Here is a 20,961-nt window from a genome sequence, read left to right as displayed (position 1 = left end):
GGCACCTTTAACCTCATCAATCATGAATAACAGTGGCGGAGGAGGAGGCAAGGAGGGGCGGGTTATGGGGGTGAAGGTGGAGGGGGCGGGGGGGGCGCTCCTTATCAATCACAGACGAAAGGGTAGCCTGGCGTGTGTTTACCTTATCAATCATGTCCGGCCGGTTGGTGGCGGCCAGCACTGTGACGTCGCCGAGTTGCTCGATGCCGTCCATCTCTGTCAGGAGCTGCGCCAGAACCCTGTCGCCCACGCCGCCCGATCCTGAAGAGCTGAGGGAGGAATGATGGAGAACATATCGGAAAATGAGAGTAAATGACAGGATGTGATGAATGATAGATGGGAGTCGGGAAAAATAAACTAAATGAGAAGCAGTGGTAGAAAGTAACCAAGTACAAATACTATCTGAGGAGATTTTTCAGGCATCTGTATTTATATTTATTGATTTATTTTTCAGACAACCTTTTACATACATTTGAAAGAAGACATTTTCTACTCCTTACTCTGACAAAAAAAAAACAACCTCCACATAGGATGATTTTTAAATAATTTTGTCTCCCAATAACTTATTTTTTATATTAGATAAACTATATTACATTTTAAAAAATGAAAGCAGGAAGAAATATGTTTTGCTATTATAATTATTCACGTTGGACCACAGTTATGTCAGGAAAAGCCTACGAGAGCACCAGAACTTCACCTGGAGGGAATCAGAGGCACTTAAGCTCGTGCCATTTATCATGAATTTTAACGTGATTGGCAAATTCCAAACACTGCCACATACGCCGTTATAAGAGGCTGTGCACACTTACGCAACCACATTCTCAGTTGTTTATTTTTACTTCGCCTCTCGAAAAATATTTTGACTAAAGTATAGTTCAGAGGTTGTACTCTTTTTTTTTTTTTGCTGTTACACAAAAAGTGGAATCAGAGCATTTACTTTTTCCACAAGTACCTTTACTCCTACTTAAGTTGAGAGTGTGAGTCCGTTTACCGCCTCTGAAGTGAAGTGATGGAGTAGGTTAGAACAAGTAAACAAGGGTTGAAACAACAAACGTGGCCAGAAAAGACACGCATGATGGATGGACGGTAGACCGGGCAAATTCCCTGCAAGAGGAAGTGACATCCATCACCTCTAATTGCTAATATTCGTCTTGTAAAACGCACACAGCTCATTTGAAAGCCTTCGTTTGTGCACTACTAACAGCTTCTTTCATAAGAAAAAGGGGAAAATAAACCCATTGGCAGCCGAAGTTGAGCCATACTGCCAATGATGTCATCAAAAGGCACTAGAATACTGATGCCTATGGCAACCTTTTGATTTGTAGCCTTTTGCAGCTTGATGAGTCAAAGATCCATCTTTGTTTTGTTTTTTTAAATTAATAAATTCAATATTTTCGTGTCAAAAGCATGTTTTTTTATTTGTATTTTGCTGTTTTAAAAAAAGTGTTAAAATAAAAAAGATGATAAATGTTGACTAATTTGTATTTTTTAAATGAATTTTTAGTTTAGATTAATATGATTAATATTTACAGTATTTTGGATTTTTTTTCAGTTTTCTTTTTTAAGGAATATTTGATATTTGTTTTTGTTATGCTAGATTCTTTATGTTGTACATATACTGTTTATATTGTTTAGTTTTTTTTTTTTTTAAACATTTGCGGTATTTTATATCTTTCTTTTGAAAACTCCATTTCATTTTGACATTATTTTTAAAATATTATATTAACAATAAGTATTATTGCCTTTCTATTTTCAAAACTTCTTTTTGGGGGGATATTTACAGTATGTACATCGTTTATTTTTTAAATATTTGTGGTCTCTTTTATTATACATGTTTCTTTTGTAAAATGTTTTTTGTGTACAATATTATTATTTATTATTTTTAATGCTTGCTTAAAATATTTGAGCAAAAAAGATGCTTTTTTTAAACTTTTGATTTATTAAAATATTCATTTATATTTTTTATACCCCCCTACCCACAAGAACGGCGCATAATACGATCAGATAAAATAGAGGACGTTGCTGATTCTTTTTTAATTTGAATCAAAACGACCTCCAGGAAGGCTTAAAAAATTTACACATATGTAGTATCATTTTTGCTTTTTTATATTATATTCCATTTTAAATTGTATAAGCACAAGCACAAAGCATTTTTTAATCTAAAAATCTAAATTAGTTATACCAACTGGACTTCTGTACTGTATTGTGTAACGTTTGTCACCTTTGTGTGATATTCTTTGTATGTTTTAACATTCCCCTTAGCTCCAGCTGGCTCGCCTTCCTCAATTCATCCCACGAGTTTAGACTCGTGGCAGATCGGCTGACAGATTTACAGGTGCTTCTCATTTTTTTACGCCTCGGTGTGGGGAATGGACGCACACGCGCCACGAGTCAGACAGAGGTGGTCCGCCTGTGTCAACAGTTTTGAAAGTCCCAGGGAGGGGCCGCGCGAGCCACTTTATTGATTAAACCTGGCAGGAAGTGCACGCACATAAATAACCTTGGCGGATGAGGGATAAGTCAATGTTCTTCAGCAGTGAAGTGCTTTAAGGTGGTCAGCCACTTTTCATTATTCATCTACTTGTACTCAGACTCATCTATCTATCATCTATCCATCCAGCCATCCATCAATCCATTTATTGTTCTATAGTCATCATGTCAGGGGCCTTCAGGGACGGTCTGAAATCAGAGCTTTGCTCACAAAACGTTTCAAATAATCCATAATTTGGGTTTTCAATACAATAATTCCATTTCAGTTTTTTGAACTCACACTTTTGGATAGTAAATGCTAGGGCCGCTTCTGCTTTTGGGATTACATTTATTGGATGAGAAGAGATGGCTCTATTGGTTGATTTTTTGGATGATGGATTCTGATAGATGGTTGGATAATTTGGATGATTTGGATAGATGGATGGATGGTGGCTGATTTGGATGATAGAGGGGTTGATGGATTTGGTTGGGGAGGCAGACAGACAGGCAGACTAGCAGATAGCTAGCTAGCTAGCTCTCTAGCTAGCTGGATAGCTAGACAGACACACAGCTAGCTAGACAGACAAACAGATAACAGCTAGATAGATAGCTAGACAGATAGACAGACAGATGCCTAGACAGACAGACAGCTAGATAGCCAGACAGACAGACAGACAGATAACAGCTAGATAGCTAGCTAGACAGATAGACAGACAGATAGCTAGATAGCCAGACAGACAGACTGCTAGCCAGACAGTCAGATAGACGGACAAACAGACAACTATCTAGACAGCCAGCCAGACAGTCAGATTGATGGACAGACAGACAACCAGAGAGACGGACGGACAGCAGGACAGACAGATGGATAGACGGACAGATGTACAGATAGATAGATAGATAGATAGTAACTGCACTTTTCAAGTTGGCCTGATGGTAATTCGCTACATTTTGAGTCACATCCCAGCCGCATATTTGACCTCCCTCCGTCCCCCATCTGCCAGGGACGGGGGACAATGAAACATTTGTATGCCTCTGGTGTATGTCTCTCTGTCCAGCCAACCTCCTCAACCGCCCCCACCATCCTATTTCCTCTAAGCCACAGATGCGCCATCCCATGAAAGAAAGAGCGTCCACTGTGTTGGACTGGCCACAAAGAGGATGGCTAAGAGACGTTGCATTTGTCACGGCCCAGACAATGAAGAAGCAGAATGTTGACTCAGAGGTGAACAATACGACATGTATTTGGAATATTAATAGTGCACAGTTACCTTCCTCTTTCGCTGGCCAGGGCGTCGATCTCGTCAAAGAAGACAACAGCGGGCGCAACGGCTCTGGCTTTCCGAAACACCTGCGAGGTGGCGACAATGGGAGCGGAGTGGAGAGGAGGAAAAGAGGATTTTAAAATAGTTGGTGAACGGAGATCGTCCTCAGCTGGGCGCAAGCGTAAACAGGAAATGCATCACTAAATGGCGTCATAATGTGCGTATGAGCACATCTGACATCAAGCGCTAAAAATAATAAATGAACAATACCGACACAAAACCCCTCCCAAGAGTAATATAGGCAAATATCGCCTATGTTTGTAGTTTAAACCAGAAACACACCATCAACCATTATACCAAAACATTTAAATTCACTCACAGCAGTGCGTGTTCCATTTGTCAACAGAAATAAAACCAATTACCCCCACCGACATGTACTGTATTTTTCAGTTGCTCTAGAGTTCAAGTCACGTTTTGGGGGAAATTTATTTCACAAAAACCAAAAGCTCAGACTCCCACCCAATATGTCACAAATAAGTTGTCAGTAACTGCTACGCCTACTTCTTGTGCTTCCTTTTGCATGTCGTCTTCTTCTTCTGCCTGCTCTTCCTTTTGGCGGTTGGCAAATACTTTTGGTGCATTACTGCCAGTGACCAGGGAGTGGTTAAGCATCAAAAGTATTTGCCCCCCCCCCTCCAAATAAAAAGTCGACACGATTATGGAATGGGGAATTTGGGTACCAGCCCAAGCTCTGATTTTACAAGTCACACCTGAGTATAAGTCACAGGACCAGCCAAACTATGAAAAAAAAGTGGGACTTATAGTCTGAAAAATACGGAATATTTGTCAAGAATGATTTTCAGCGGGTAGGCGTGCAAGAGGGTCTCGCCCAACATGTCTGTGAAACCACTGTACTGACCAGAACATCCCTGTAGATGGCAGTAGTTCATCTCAGTTCATCATTATCAGTGAGCGAAATCCTGACAAGTTCGGGTGCCCCAAATTGGAACAGCTTATCGTGTAAATACAGTATGTGTGGTTGCAGATAGCAGAAAACGTGTGTCACAATCATGAGAAGGGATGATGCCATCCATGAAGTGAATGATGAACGCTGACGGTCAACTTGAGCCATGTGGCGCGGAACACACTTTTATTTGTTTAAAAAAAAAGAAGATAAAAAAGATACACTCTAATCGTAAATGCCGATCTTTGCATGAAAGAGGAATTTGTTGAACTCGGTTAAGTAAAAATTGAGCTAGCCTCTTGTATTTGCAGAACTGTGCGAAAGTCAGAGGTGGGTAAACATGATTTCTTCTGTTACAGATCTGACGGAACGTAAAAACAGGACTGACCTCTCGCACAGCTCTTTCAGACTCCCCGACGTACTTGCTCAGCAATTCAGGACCCTGAAAAGTCAACAATGATGAATGTTAGCAAACCTTTTTGTAGATTAAAGATACTGTACTAGCTAGTTATCGTCATTTTGAAATTGCCAAAAAGCATTCCAATGGGTTCGAGGCACTCATTAACATCGTAATAGAAACGGAAAAGTGCACTGATTTCAGTTGGCTTTCAAATGCCTCCGTTTCTGCCTGAGTGCTAAACGTCTGCATCTTCACTCTTTGCTCGTTCTCATCAACCATCGTGCATGGATGGCCTCCAGCCAATGCACACCGTCAGGATTTCAAATACTAGTAAATTCCTGAGGCTCACTTCTACTTCTCTTGCTTGGCTTAAATTAAGCAGATAAATGTCCATTTAGCCTTAACTTCCGCCCGCTGAAGTTCATCCTTTCAACACCTCTGGGATGACACAGGAGAGGACATTTCATGTCTCAGGCTTTTTGTCTGCTGTTGACTCATTCGTTCTCTCGGTGGCAGAGCCAAGGCCGGCATGTGGTGACTGATGCCGTAGAGATACGAGCAGTGTGAGTGCGTGTGCGTTTTGGCGTGTGTGGTTTTTTTTGGGAGTGCCATGGATATTTTAATGGTTTCTGGGTAATTCTGGGTTCCTGAGTTCAAAAATGTGAATTTTTTTATTTTTTCTAATTTGCAGTAGTCTTTAAGATTTGAATATTTTTGCCAGTGAATTGATTGAAACTTAATGTGCTTTGATAGTTTATAAAAAGTACTTTGATAGTTATTAAAAGTAGTTTTTGTATTACAACCATCAGTTCTGTACTGCTAAAATTGTCAGAATCTCAGATTTTTTTTGCCTGATTTTCACATGATTTCTATCTGGAAGGCTCTCAGCAATAATGATTGCTGTCTTTCATGATATCGTCAAAAATGAAGACTTTTTTTTTTCGGATTCAGCAACATATGCTAAAACTATTGAATCTTTCATGGCACAAAGATGTGTGTTGACCTGCATAAAGCGACATTACCCCCCATAACACAAATTATGGAACAGTATGTGCAGAGAATCAGAATGAGAATCACACATTTTGGCCAAGTACGTTAAAAACAAACATGAAATTTGTCTCCAGTAGTGAGTCACTTGAGCATTATAGCAAACAAGCCAATATGTCATAATAAATATTTAATTACAGAGATGACTGAGTTGAGTTTAAACATAAATGACATTTTTATGGGTACTCTTTTCAAAAACTGAATCTTACAACTGATGTGTATGTCAAATAATTCTCATGTACAAATTTAAAACAACTGCAAAACCATCCGAACCCAGACTTAAGCTCCGCCTTTAGTGGATCAAGACTTTTTTTTTTTTTCGGTGGGGGGCTAGCTACTTAATTAGCATTAGCATTTCCTCATGCAGCCGCGACTTCCCGTCTCAATTGGCAACTGCTTTGAAAGACAATCAGTGATCAACAACTCGACAATTTGGCTCATCCATCTCTGTCAGGACGCTGTGAATGAATGGAGGCAGCGAGGGAGGCTGAGGTGACAGTGGTTGGGGTGATGAATGAAAATGGACAAACACGGGTTCAAGGGTCACACAAGGAAGCTCTTTGCACAGGAAGTGGGGCAGCGAGATGTCCCTCCCGGGGGTCATCAGGGGAAGCCTCTTCTCTAGGACGTTGACGGACACGTTAAGACCGTGTAGGGATGTCACTTGATGAATGTGTCGTGGGTTAAACGCGTGAACGTTACTTGATATCAATACATCAGTCAAATACAAAAACAAATTTATTAGGCTATTATGGACTGTGATAAATGATGTTGTCCTGATGTGTGAGTTTATCGGTGGCGGGCAATGGTAATGTTTTCCCCCAAAAAACAAAACAAAAAAAAATGTATTCTGGTCATCGTGCGAGTATATTAAAAAAAGAAAAAACTAAAATAAAATTTAAAAAAAATAAATAAAAAAGAGGAAAATAATGACTGATTTAGCGAGCCTTCATCATGGTCTTTAGTTTGACAGTTTGTGCCATGTACATTTTTCACCTTGTTTCTGTTGAACTTTGACCTCAGGCCTTATTCTTAAGTTCAAGGTGAATCAGAACCAATCATTAATCAGCCCGAGTACTTATCTACATTGATTAGATGTCCATCTAGTTCGCAGAAAATCATTTGAAAATTACAGACTAATTAGGGAGTTTTGTATTTGCTGTATTTGACCTAATTTTGACCATGACCTTTGACCTACACCTTGATACTGTGGTTTGTGAAAACTTGTGAAACCTAAGTTCCTGGGTGAACATCAACTATTTACATGTGCCCATGAACGAGTGAAACGCAAACAACAAAGCAATGTTTCCACGAAAGAGAGGCAAACTCACTTTGATGGCCAGGAAGTTGAGGCCACTTTCATTGGCCAGGGCCTTGGCTATCATGGTCTTGGAGCAGCCCGGTGGTCCGTAGAGCAAGACTCCTTTTGGTGGCTGGATGCCCATGCGGGTGAATGCCTCGGGGTGCCTCAGGGGCCACTCCACGGCCTGCTTCAGTTTCAGCTTCACATCCTCCATACCGCCGACGTCGGCCCAGCGAACCTGCATCATAGTTTGTGATATTTCTTCAGCAGGAATTTCAACATACAGTGTTGCCTTAAGACACGAGTGACCTGACTTAAGAGTTTTTCCAAGATATAGCTCATTGTTAGACCAATTATTATGCGTTGACTTCTTTAAAATTTGAGATATAAGTGCTGTATGATGGCAATGAATTTTACTCAACTAACTTCCAAACAAAAAGCAGCTTGTCAGATGGTGAACAATGAAAGAAAAAGAGGATTTAAGCTGTTTATTATCATTCCCAGTTGAAATTTTGTGTTAAATTAAACCTAAAAAAAAGAGAATAGCACGTTGTGTATTTCAAATAACCACAAAGCTTTGCCTTCAGAAAGTCGGTTTCGCTAAATGTTAAACAATTCAAAATGCCATCGACGGGCTTACGAATAGGACTGCGATGTGGTGTTACAATCTGTCCAGCAAAGCATATTTGAAAACTATCAGTACAGCAAACACATGCAGACAGACAATTACTAATATTGCACAATGCCCAATGAAATGGAGGAATAAATGTGGCCCAAAAAAAAAAAAACTTTTAAAAAACAATATTCATTCCGGTCAGTCGGCTGTCTTTATTTTGTCCTGCATATGTACATTTTATTTACGTATTTAGTTATTTATAGTGTCTAGATAAGTTCAGTGCTTACGAAGTATAGTCCACATCAGGGGTGGGCAAACTTTTTGATTGGCGGGCCACAATGGGTTCTGAAATTTGACAGAGGGGCCGGACCAGGAGCAGATGGATGGAGTGTTTTGGAAACCTCACCTCATCGGAGAAAAGAAAAATACATTTAATTTTAAAAGAAAGTGAACAAAAGCATTCCAATTATATATTTGTTTTTGAAAACCACAGAATTTAGAAAATAAAAAATTAAAAAGGTTAATTCATTTAATTTTTTTCAAATTTGGCGGGCCGGATTAAAACTTTTAGCGGGCCGCATGTGGCCCCCGGGCCGTAGTTTGGCCACGCCTGGTCCACATGTTGATGAAAAGTGGAAGTGATAAAGTCACAGACTTGTTTGCATTATTGTCGTAATCTGATTAAAGACTTACAAACTTTGGTTTAGCCACACGTTTGGTAGACATTTGTGAAGCTGCCATGTGGAATGCTTAAATGACTGCAAATCAAAGTATTTAGAAATTAAACTGAAGTTGATAAACTGTCCTTCGTATTAATTCATGGTTTAATTACCTTCATTTTAGTGATCAAAATATGTACGTAGAAAAAACATGATATTGTGAATCTAACACAGATTAATCTATTGCTTTTGTTTGTCAAAAACACGAGAAGAGGACCTTTTGCATTTTAAATGTCAATTGGAATAGTGTGTCGCAACGAGATTAGGTTTCAAAATCGTTCAGCCGTGCTCGAAACGCTTCACAGCTCAGACAAACAAACTGATTTATATGCAGAATCCACTCTCATTGAAGACCTCTTAGACAAAGCGAATGGCGATAAATTGTTTCCGCATGGACAAAAGCGTTTGAAGCATTGAAGGGAATATTTGGAAGGACGCGAGGAACTGAAAATTCCGGGTGAATTATGAGCCGATGTAAGAGTCAGCCAACGGCCGCTTGTCTGAGCGAGGGCGGGAGGCCAGCGTCTTCCCGCACTAACGCTTCCACGCGCAATCCAAAGCACTCTTCACGTCTTCAAATCCACGCCACGGTGCGCTTGTAAAGCACTCGTCCGTTTTCATTCAAATCACCGTGCATTCTTGCGCCGTTCACATAACCTCTCACCATCTGCCTTCATTCACGTTGAATGGCTCTCCGAAAAAAAATAAAAACTCTGAACATGTTACAGTCGTGCCAAAACCAGTTTCCACTGATGGAAAACAAATAGAAGAATGCTCCTGGCAAAACGCTTATATCGTCCACCTGTTTCCCAGATGGGGAAAACTTATCTGTTTCCAAAGTCATAAATGCTTGAGGGGAAAGGGATTACGAGCGAGACAGGAACAGAAAAAGCACAACAGAGTTGCAGAAAATGTGCAATAGCGACCAAAAGAGAGTTTGTTTAAGCAAAAACAACCGATGCCATCTTAACCTTAAAAATAAATGCCTTACAGATGAGAAAATGCAATGCGAGTGTGTGTGACGCATACCGAGAAGACTCTCTGAAATCTCTGCTAACAGCCCAGGCTAAACTTGGCTCTTCCCCAACTTAAAAAGCTCCCTCGTTCCAGATGCATCACTTCATCTGACATTGGAAATGAAAGGTCGATGCAACCCTTATGACTTGCATTCCCCAATTGTGACGTATTTGCGACGCTACAAAAAAAAAAAAAAAGAAAAATACCTGTGCCACGTTTTACCAAATGACAAAGAGCCACGGAGCAGTAGTTGTGTCCACTGATCTACGGTATGCATCGCAGAGACAAAAACAACTACAGGGCTAACAGGAAAGTAGTAATTGTTATTTTTACAGGTTTTGAACATGCAACATATAAGCCAATGATTTTTTTCCAACTCAAATCATCTTTAAGCGACTTTGAGGAAAATGTTAGGTGACTTTGAAATGATAAAGTGCTTTGGCATTACAGTTTGGGTTTAAACTATCAATATAGGCAAGGAGACATTCTTTTGGTGTGGGGTGGCCATTATTTCCATTTTTTTTGTTGTTTGCTTTACACAGCAGATAACTTGCTGAAAATTTGAATGTCATCTCATGTTCCTTATAATTTTTGCTTTTACTCTTCCTCCCTGTCTTTTCTCTCTATCCCCCCGCCCTAACACCAACACCCTCCAACACACCCCCTCTCCCAACAGAGGTAACACATCCCAGGCCACCGGCGCCGTCTCCGGGGAACGAAGCACCTAATGGAAACCTGGCGTCTGGCCACATACTGTAAATACCAAGCAATTTATGGACAGCACCGAACGAGGGAGGGAGGGGGGGGGGCATTTGGGGAGGAGTGGGCGGAAGAAGAATGAGGGGAGGCGAGGATGAGAGCGAGATAGGCCGGAAAGCCAAAATGCTTGTTTAGACAGCCGGGATTGAAAGAAATGAAAACTTAAAGGCGTAAAAGCAGACATACTGCGGCGAATGATACAAATACTAACACGATACTGCAAATATACTCGAGTATCAATAATACATGATAATATTTTCCAAAAGACACCAAGAGTATCATGAGAAAACAAATGCGTGATAATCAATTCTTCGGGAATCTGTGATACATTGTTGATAACAATGTCATGGCTCTCCAAGATCGAGTGATCTTTTTCCAACTATACCAATACAGCAGCGTCAAGATGCAGCGATTGCTTGCTCATCAGTATATTGAAGGAAAAAAAGTGTCATGCATTGTAAAATCTAGCAATCATTTTACAACAATAATAATCACTATACCCATCAAATCCCATTCGAGTGATTACGAAATAATTTACATTTTGTAATAAAGCCGAATGTTATTTACAAAAAACGCACGAGGCATCACAAATCGAATGATACATTTTTGATTCATGAAGCGATTAAAAAGTCTGTCGCCATATATTCATCTTATTTCTTCTCGTGTTGAATTTTACTGACACGTTCCATCTGCGACCACCTACTGGCACAGAAAAGGTATCGGCTGTCCCACCACAGGTGCAGCAGACTGTATGGCCACATTAGTTTTACGACGTGGAACTGGCGTGCATTGGCCTCGAGACGCGTTACTCAGCAAAACGCAAATCACTCCTCTCGAGGCTTTGCGTGGCATTCTTGCTCTGAAGATTTTAACGGTTGTATGGCCAGCACGCTAGAATTAATTGCGAGGCGCTTTAGTCACGTTTGAGGAATTACAAGGTCGACGCTTTGACTCACACCTCGCTCAATCGTTCTGAGGCTTTTTTTTTTTTTTTAATTTGAAGACCTGCTTATTATCTTTTACTGTTGTTTTCTGAACTTTACAAGAAAAGCTGGTGCTTTGATGGGCTCAGAAAGGGAGGAATACGTTTAAAAGCCAAAATGAAGCAGATTTTTATACAGATGACATGACATATCTAGATTTGTTTTCAACAAATGCAAGATTCTAAGTGTTCTGGTCGAGGCTTAATTATACACATCAGAGTGTCGCGGAATTTATCCCAGCTATTTATCTTTTAATAGTTTTGTTATTTAACAAAAATAATTTATTTGGTGTTTTTTTTTCCCCCAATATTTTTGTATGCGGGGGTTTAATAATTTTTATATACTGTGTTTATGCACGCATTTTCAATAATTAACACCCAGAAACGACATGGAAACCCAAAATATATTCAACAGAAATTCCACACTCTGCGACATGTATGTAGCAAAGATCAACAATCGTTACGTTAGGTACGCAAATAGCCAACAAGAAGCTCCGATGTGCGCATAATAATGACCAAAGCTGGCGGGTTAATGTGGCCAACTGACTAGAACAGAACATGCGCACTATTATAACTGCAGGATATGAGCAGAAAACATTTTCATAATCTTCATCATCTCAGTGAGAGAAGAATATCAACGAGGAAAGTAAGAAGGAGTTGCACGTCAATTCGACTGATTTTTAGGTGGACTGTGGCGAGCCTGCGACCGCAAACACAAAATGTTTGTACGACGCGAGACGTTAACATATTATATTGGACACATTTTCTATTATGTAAATTTGTAACATTAATTATTAAATATGTTTGAATGATAGTACGCCTTTTTTCCTCTTCACAACACCGAGTTATTGGTCAACATCTTTACAACGTGAAAAGTTGTTGCTTTCTGAATAATGTGCTCGGACGATTTATTTTTTTTTTGTTGCAAAAGAAAAAAAAAAAGCTAATGATTTGTGAAAAATCACATTTATGATTGATGTTGCAGAATATGGGAGGCCGTTTATACCCCTTATTGAAATCCATCCATCCATTTTCGTTTACACTCCTCATAAGGGTCATGGCTGAGCCCATCCCAGCTGACTTTGGAGGAAAGGTGGAGTACACCCTGAACTGGTCGCCAGTCAATCACATGCCGCATAGTCACAAACAAGCATTCACAATCCCATTCAATGAAGAGTCTTGACTGAATCGAACATGTTTTTGAAATGTGGGAAGTAAAACATGCAAACGCCACACAGGAGGGCAACTGAACCAACAACCTCTCGACGGAGAGCCAGATGTGCTAACCACGATATCACTGTGCTGTCAAAATGATGTCGCTGAATTCATCATGCCTAAGTAAGACAAAAAACATGAGCTAAAGTCATAAAACGAGTAAACAATTATTTACATGCAAACGGGGAACCGTGAAGTCCCTGCGTACGTGATCGGAGAGGCCTGAGGCACGCATTCATCCGGCCTCCGCTGGAAGTTTCTTATATAAAAGGGATTAGAAACAAATGTTTGCACTCATGTGGATATAATCAAGTCCGGGGCTCTGTGGCTAGCCTTTCAGCTGAGCTGCCAAGGAGGAGTGGTGGGGGTCACTTTCCAGTTCCAGGAACTCACCGCAAGGAGTGAACAACGCTGGATGCGCGCAGTGTGGCAAAGAGGCGGCGCACACACGGTAGAACGGACATATCGTCTTCATTTTTATTTATTTATTTTTTTTAATGTTGGTGTCTGGCAGGAACCCTCTGTGAGCCCATCTGCTTTGAATTACCAACGGAGGATGATGTTAACCTTCTTCCTGTCCATTATGTCCTACACATGCAACGTCAAAACATCCTGATTCTTGCCACTGTCCAACCCCCCCCCGCCCGCCTTCATTCGCTTTCTCTCCCTTCTTTGAGAGGAGGTTATTTACACTCGGTCTCACTTTTTATAAGGCGAAATGAAGGCATTTGAGAGTAAAAAAGGGGAGGCCAGGCTACTCTTTGTGTGATTTAAGGTCATCTCGTGGTGTTGGGTATCAATTATGCTCTCAAATTTGATGGATTCATTCAAGTGGTTGAGGGGAAGTCTCCATGGTGGAGTCATCCCCTGCATAGCCGCGGTTCGCTATTCGCCAAGTCAATGTTTGGTTTTTGTCAGCGAAACCTAGCTAGTCACTGAAAAATTCACCTTTTTAAGCTCAACCAGGGAGTCGAACGATCACACCTAGCAGCAAATCACTCAGGTCAGGTTACGGCACCGGAAAAAGGATTCAAATGGTCATACAGTTGGAGGAGGCTTGCAGAAAAAAATGATCATCAGTCTTAGCTTTCAAAGACAGTTACTAAAAAAAAATTTAAAAAAATGTAAGTATTTGAATTCCCATTTTTTCGAACAGGACTGAGGTGGACCAAGTTAAGCCAAGCGTAGGGAAAATCCTACTTCCATGTAATTGTTAGCGAGCAATGTGCTCATTTGAAGCTGCATTTAAAAGTGTAACATACTGCACCGGTCCATTCAGGGGCCGATTCTATAAAATGGATAGCATCTTTGCAACAGCAAGATGATGCGGTCCCACGGTCCCAACGGTTGATGATCTCAATTTGTGGTTGTCATACTGTATCCAAAAAGGCTTAATAAACTGCGCAGACACGAAATGAGTGCACAAAGCGGTCAATTTTTCAGCTGGCCTGAAGTTTGACACGTCTTTCTAAAAGCCAGTAAAAGCCTCATATCAATACAAAGTAATTATCCAGGTTGTGGGACGCTGCTTTGGAATAAGAATTAAGCAGATCCTAAACCTGCAGCGCCCCCTACTGCTCACTGAAATGAATGTCAAAGTACCCTCGGGCTCGCATTGCCGACATCACGTGACTAAACCCTGAAAACAATAATCATAATTCTGTGTTTAGACCAGTGGAAGAACAAGGAAGATATTATTGACGAGAACATTTTTTATTTCTGCTTTGAATCAAAGGTTTCGTGGCCTTACGCTTACCTTGGGCACATCGATGGAGACCTCCCTCATGGCACTGGGCTTCACCACTGACATGGCCCACTGCAGGTCGGACAGAGTGACTCTCACTTTGCCCATGAGCTGCTGGTCTGACGGGTTGTCGGATGCTCCGATCGCCCGTCTCAGTGCATTTAAACCTGCAGAAAAGTTGGCGAGTGTCATCAGTGCTGTTGTTATTCTAATTCGGATATTTCAAGATGGGTTGTTTGACAAAAGAGAGACCTTTTTTTTCCCCACAAGCAATATAATGCTATCAGTCAAAAAATTGAATTTGGCTTTCCGGTGAAATTTCCGAATGAACTTAATATGCACCATAACATGTTGACTTAATTTGACCTTTCTAGAAACTTTTGGAGTCTAACTGTAGTGTTTAATGTTTCAGTACATTTGCAAAACTTGTTGGTAGGCTCTGAAGAGGAGCAGAACGGTAAAATTCACTGTTCCAACATACTGACGACACTCTGTGACTCTCTAAATGTAATGGCCACTTTTGTTCTTTAAAGGGGAAGTGAACACCCCAAAAAAAATCTTTGCAATAAAATGTTCTTTGCGCCTTGACTAGTCAAAACTTGGCATTTTGATTTATACCGCGTTTGTGGATAATGTGCTAAGCAGCAAAATCCACCCGTTTTTATACTTCTCGATGGGCGGCCATTTTGTCAATTTTGTCAACTGAAAATGACATCACAGTTGCTCAGAGCTCAGGTAACGACCAATCACGGCTCACCTGTTTTCTGAAGCTGAGCCATGATTGGTCGTTAACTGAGCCCTGAGCATGACCGCCCCCTGAGATAGTTAAAAACTGGTGGGATTTACAGCTTAACTAATTTTCCACAAATGCACTATTAATCATATCTGTGTTTTAATTTGTGTTCGAATTTCCCGCTAATTTATATTAAAACAAATGGAAAGTTGTAGCTCCAGCTGTTGTGAAATGCGCTATATAAAAAAAGTTGTATCGTATTGTAAAATGCCTTGCATAAAACAAATACTTGTCATGAAAATTTAGATATTGACTTCCCCTTTAAAGCCCGGAAATAGAGAGGTACAGTTATGAGTTGTTTGCCGTTGCATTGATCTCATGACATGAAAAAGTGAACAGCATCATGAAAAGAAATGTTTCAATAATATCCATCCATAATTTAAGTAAAAGCAAATAGCTGAAAAAAAAACATTTAAATTATCGTCTTCAAATACAGCGGGACATTTATTTGACAAAGTCAGGGCAGCGGCAAGAAAGTGGGACTTGTTTACGACCTTGTGACTGGAGGCGTTTCATCCCGGCTCCAACTTTTAATCCAATTTAAACTCAAAATCATTTGGGCTGCTGCGCGATGCGACTGTACACGCTGGGCAAATGCAAACCAAATGAACGCTAAGTCCCTCATTTTTTGACATAACTGGGAAGCGCATGAGGTTTGAATAGGAGACATCAGCATTAAAGCCACGAGGAGACAGGCAAAACATTGATGTGTCACGATCAAAAGTCAGCCTTTGTTCGCCTCACAAAAGAAGTCACAGGAAACTGCTAAAGGAGAAACTAGCGAGGCGACGAGTGAGTTTCCACGCACAAAGCAGAGGATGTCGGGAAGAAAGAGTGTATTTATTCACAGGAAAGGGTGTTTATTAGCACAAAAGAGAGGCCTCTTGGCTGGATCATGGCATAAAAGCCGGAGAAGTTATTCCAAACATTCACGACGGACAGAAGGAATGCTCTGTTCGTTTCACGGTGAAACTATTTTCAGTTCAAAGTTCGGATGGTGCGCTATTTATCGCCCCGGCATGAACGTCGGCACGCTCGTATATTTATGATATTCCGCGGTTGCTGTGAAGCTGACATTTCAGATGGATTGTGAGGTTTTGATGAAGAGATGATTTCACAGACGCTTAAAAAAAAAAAAAAACATTGGAAGATGATTGCAGCAACACCGTCAATCAGAAACATTCGGGGTCAACCGGTGTCACATGTAGTAGTGTGCATAAAAGACTAACGCCAATTGCGCATGATTATTTTAATTAGGTGTAACCATTAATCAGTTAATCAACAACTAATCGATACAATTAATCCTTCAATATTTGAGAATCAATTAATCGTTTCATTTAAAGTTGTCTAAAATAATTTAAAAAAGACATTTACAAACATATTTTACTTTTACTCTGGAAGCAAATGATCAACATTTTTGCCAATTTTTTCACATTCTGGACCAAACCAGAACTTCATTTATTCATGTTTGTGACACTTTCTGCACTGCAAAGTTGACATAATGTCCTGTTTTTGACCCAAGAATATATATTTTTTTTAATTCATAGAAAAAATAATTCCTCAAACAAAAAAGTATCACCGGTGTTTTGCAATTGATGTCAACTGAAACTGGAGCTTAAAACAAACTGGAAAGGACAATGGTGAAGAAATGTGATCTTGCTTCAGCAGGTGCTTCTGTTTTTGGCTAGCAACAGAGTTCGAAAAAGTGAAGCATTTGACTCTTGGAGATCTATGAAGTGAGATACACGACAAAAATCTAAACACAACACTTGTTTTTGCTCCTGTTTTCACAATTTATCTTTGAAATTTTGTTCACAAATCTGGTGCCTTAGGCTGCCCGAAATAAAAGGCCACTCGGAAATATTAAATTTTGTTTATGTCGATTCACAGTCATCGAAGTCATGGTAATCTGCACAGGTCGAACCGAGGCGACTGAACTTTTTTTATTTTGGGTGAATTTGTTGTATTACAATGATGTATTTTTGTTCAATGTAATAACCCTTCCAGTAATCCCTAGCATATTCACGATTCACTATTCACAAATTATTCAAACTATTTTCTGTGGAACTTATTTCAAGCTATTGGTGGGCATCAATTGCGTTTGCTATCTTTTAGAAATGTATGACAAACTTTCTAACAGTATATAACGTAAACATCATTGCGTTTGCATGTTGCAAACTAACCTTCCAGCGGCATTTCATAAACCTGTCTCGGACCCAACCGTTATTTATTTCATATGCCACTCGCTTCTCAGTTTGATGCGGAACACGATGGGTTTGCCAGGTTACATAGCTGAGCTCTCGCCAAACTGGCTGGCTCGCAGGATGAGCGCGCTACAATTCCAAGAAAGCGTTGAAAACCAACAAGAAAAAGAGTCCATTTGCTAGCTGTGACAGGATGTGGGCAAACGCATACGATCACAATAATCTTTTATTGAAGCAAAAAAAATAATAGTAAAAGAAATAAAATTAAATTAAAAAAAATATATAATTACATAAAAAAAATAACAAAATTAAATTAAATTAAAAAAAAAAAAATTATATATATATATATATATATATATATATATATATATATATATATATAAAAAATTTCACCTCCACGCCCTCAACCATCCAATCATAAGGAACTAGCGTTCGTGTATTTATTTATTTTACTGTTTCCTTGACAGTAAATAATTCACACTCAAGTCATTTAGTGAAAGTAATTTTTATCTGTGTAGCATTTGGTCACCCGTCACAGATATACTGGTGATTCTGAATAAATTGACACGGCAACACAGAGCTGATTATCTGACTGGACAAAAAAAAAAAAAAAAAAACATGTACAGAGAGCGCTCCAGCTGACATAAATACTACCAAGTGAAGGGAATAAATTACTCCAATTTCATGGCACAAATACTTGTTAATAGATGTTTAGACCCGCAGAGAAGGTCTTGCTGACTCAACACTAGTTGGTACTAAACGAACAAGAAACAATGCAAGATAAGGAAAGGAAACTAAAGAAGGAAGGCCTGTTTTATAACTCCGAATTAAACCCTGTATGCGGGCAATGATTAGTAGTTCCAAAGCCATCCCGCAACTGCGTTTCCAACCCCAGAAGTTGGCTAACCGTATATTAGCGACAACCATTTCCAGCGCATGTGCGCGCCTTCCTGTTCGGAGCCAGAGGGGTTCTCGGTGTGGCAAATGTTGAAGTGGTCCGGACGGGCCGGGAGCCAGCGCGAAGACACCAGGGGTGGGGGGGAGGATTGCATCCTGTTTAGATTTTCCATCTTGAGGTGAGGGGAAACGTGGCGAGAAACACAATGAATGCAGGTTTATCAACATGTCAAATTGGGGTCAGCACGTTTCTTCCTACGGAGTCCGAGACACCCCCCCCCGAGGGCCGCATCTCATCGCAAAACCACCGATAACTACACAAGCGTTGCTTAGCTTGCACAAAAAAACATCTGGTGCGATTGGAAGCGAGATGGCGAGGCAGGATGTGGAAGGAAGCCTGGGTGAGGCGGGAAATGTGGCGTACCGGCTCCAGTGCGCGACATGTGCGCTAATCCCCCCCAAGTGGCAGATATACTGAGACGGTGGCGGCGGTGATGGCCTCCGCCCCAATGAGGACGTTGGGATGGCATACAAAAGCTGAGAAATGTTCTCATGAGAGAGAAAAAAAATGTGGTAAGCCCATTTGGGGACAAAATAAAGTTAAGATTGATTATACTGGTCAACAATTATTTTTAATCAGAGCTCTTTATATGTTTAAAAAGATACATGCATATTTTTATTAAATAAAATATTACAAAAAATTGTTTTATCATGCAATATTTTGGCATGTTTTTCATCTTGATGCTTTTGTACTTTTTGTCCATGATTTTATTTTGTATTGTCTTTAATAGTGTCAAATTAGTGCATATTTCTAATATTATTATTTATGCATTTTTCCATGTAATATTTTTGACGATTATATTTAAGGTGTTAACAATATATTCAGGTAAATATTTGTCTACTTTTGTCTGACGTTTTGTATTACTTCTAAAAATGTTCCCAATATTTTGTTTTTTATGTATTGGTCTATTGTCGTCATTTGTTTCTAACTTTTGTGTATTTTTCAATTAATGCATTTTCTATTTTTTTTATTGTTTTTTTTAATATATTGTTTGAATATTTTCATGAGTGATTTTTTTGCCAAGGATTTTTGTTTTATTTTCCACTATAGCAACACCACAAAACTAAACAAATCTGATCTTTTAATTGGCTTAAAGTAAATTTTGTGTGACCGACACGAGTGTCATTTTTCCAACCTTTTCTGGGCCACACTCAGTGATGGCTGAGAGTATGAAAAAGCATCAAAACCCAAGTCCGCACTTTCATAGTCAGGTCACTTGTTTTGCAAACATCCATTCTTTAATATTCTGATTGCACTCCATCTCTGGAAAGAATTGAGAGTCCGCATAAGGTTCAAATTAAAGCGTGTTGTGCTGCCTTGCTCCTTTTTTTCCTTTTTCTTTTTTTTCTTCCCCTGCCTGTCTTCCTTCCCATCGGATGTTTTCATAACCAAACCAAATGTGTGTGTGGAGTGGGCCAAAAGCACTCAAGAGAGAGAAGATCCCTGAAGCCAATAATGTTGGAGTCACATAGTTGAATTGAGTTTCCGCTGCCCCGCGGGCGTCCGTCAAGCTAGTTTGCAGTCTCCTGTCAGGCCGCTTCTGCCCGAATCTTAACACAGGCATTATTCGGATTACCCGGTAGGAAAAGGTGACATTTAAGAGCTGTGCTTATTTATCCACCAATAAAGGGCCAAGGCACATATTTGACATAAAAAATATCGCGGCACACCGGCGAACAAAATTCATAAATATTGAAGGAATGGGGGATCTCGCGCCAACCCTCTCGGGGTGAAATGTGAGCCTGTTTTAGTTCAGCATTTTGACGTTTTTTTTTGTTCTCTTGTTCTGAAGGTCAACAACAGGTGGTGACACACGTTAATTGGCATTTCTGCCATCTAGTGGAAGAAAACATTATTGTTTTGTGTGTCACTGTATGTCGCTGGCAAAAATAAACAAAAATACATTAAGTGGTGTTCAAAAAAAAAATGTTTTGCAATATCCCCCATTTTTTGTGTACTTTTGTAAATTACTTTTAATTGTGCCCTGTTTAATTCTTGACTAACTGAGTATTTTTATGAAATATTTTGCTTTCTTTTCTCAAGTACAGTATATTTCTATTTCTCATCTCATATTTTGTATCATCCTCAATATTTGCATTTTCTTTTTAACATTTTAAAAATTCCTTCATAATATTTGTGGTTTTGTGTAATGTTGTTTTCACTAATATTTGTGTACTCTTCATCTGGTATGTTTCTTTTATCGATCTAATATTTTTTTGCCTAATAAAGTACGTATTTTTAATTGATCATTAATATATTTTCTTATTAATATTTTGTCAACATTTTTTATTTCTTCATCTACTATTTTCCTAATAGCATTCTATTTGTCATCAAATACATTTGCTTTATTATTATTCCCATCATTTGTGTGTTTTATAAATTGGTTCTTAATAGTTATTTGTCAATTGTTCACGAGGCATTGCTCCATGACTATCCAAACGTTTCCACTGCTAAAGAGCGTGTAGAGGGACAGTGTCTCTCGAGTAAATCGCAAAATATTTTGGACAGG

At 39.6% G+C, this 20,961-nt stretch overlaps 1 protein-coding gene across 1 annotated transcript in view; it reads right to left on the bottom strand.

Moving 5' to 3' along the window:
* The window catches only part of afg2a (AAA ATPase AFG2A), a 99,181-nt gene that overhangs the window by 67,559 nt on the left and 10,661 nt on the right, over nucleotides 1-20,961 (bottom strand). Inside the window, exons 11-15 of the mRNA XM_088292842.1 lie at nucleotides 14,510-14,664; nucleotides 7,474-7,683; nucleotides 5,084-5,137; nucleotides 3,738-3,817; nucleotides 143-269 (exon numbers count right to left, since the gene is read on the bottom strand). Coding sequence (XP_088148968.1) covers nucleotides 143-269; nucleotides 3,738-3,817; nucleotides 5,084-5,137; nucleotides 7,474-7,683; nucleotides 14,510-14,664 — 626 coding nt within the window. The remainder of the gene's footprint in view (nucleotides 1-142; nucleotides 270-3,737; nucleotides 3,818-5,083; nucleotides 5,138-7,473; nucleotides 7,684-14,509; nucleotides 14,665-20,961) is intronic.

This window comes from Idiotropiscis lumnitzeri, chromosome 4 (genome assembly GCF_059441095.1).
Source record: "Idiotropiscis lumnitzeri isolate Australia: NSW breed Sydney's pygmy pipehorse chromosome 4, RoL_Ilum_1.0, whole genome shotgun sequence".
Lineage (NCBI taxonomy): Eukaryota > Metazoa > Chordata > Actinopteri > Syngnathiformes > Syngnathidae > Idiotropiscis > Idiotropiscis lumnitzeri.
Note: the sequence above shows the minus strand (reverse complement) of the source record. Positions and strands in the feature narration are given on the sequence as shown.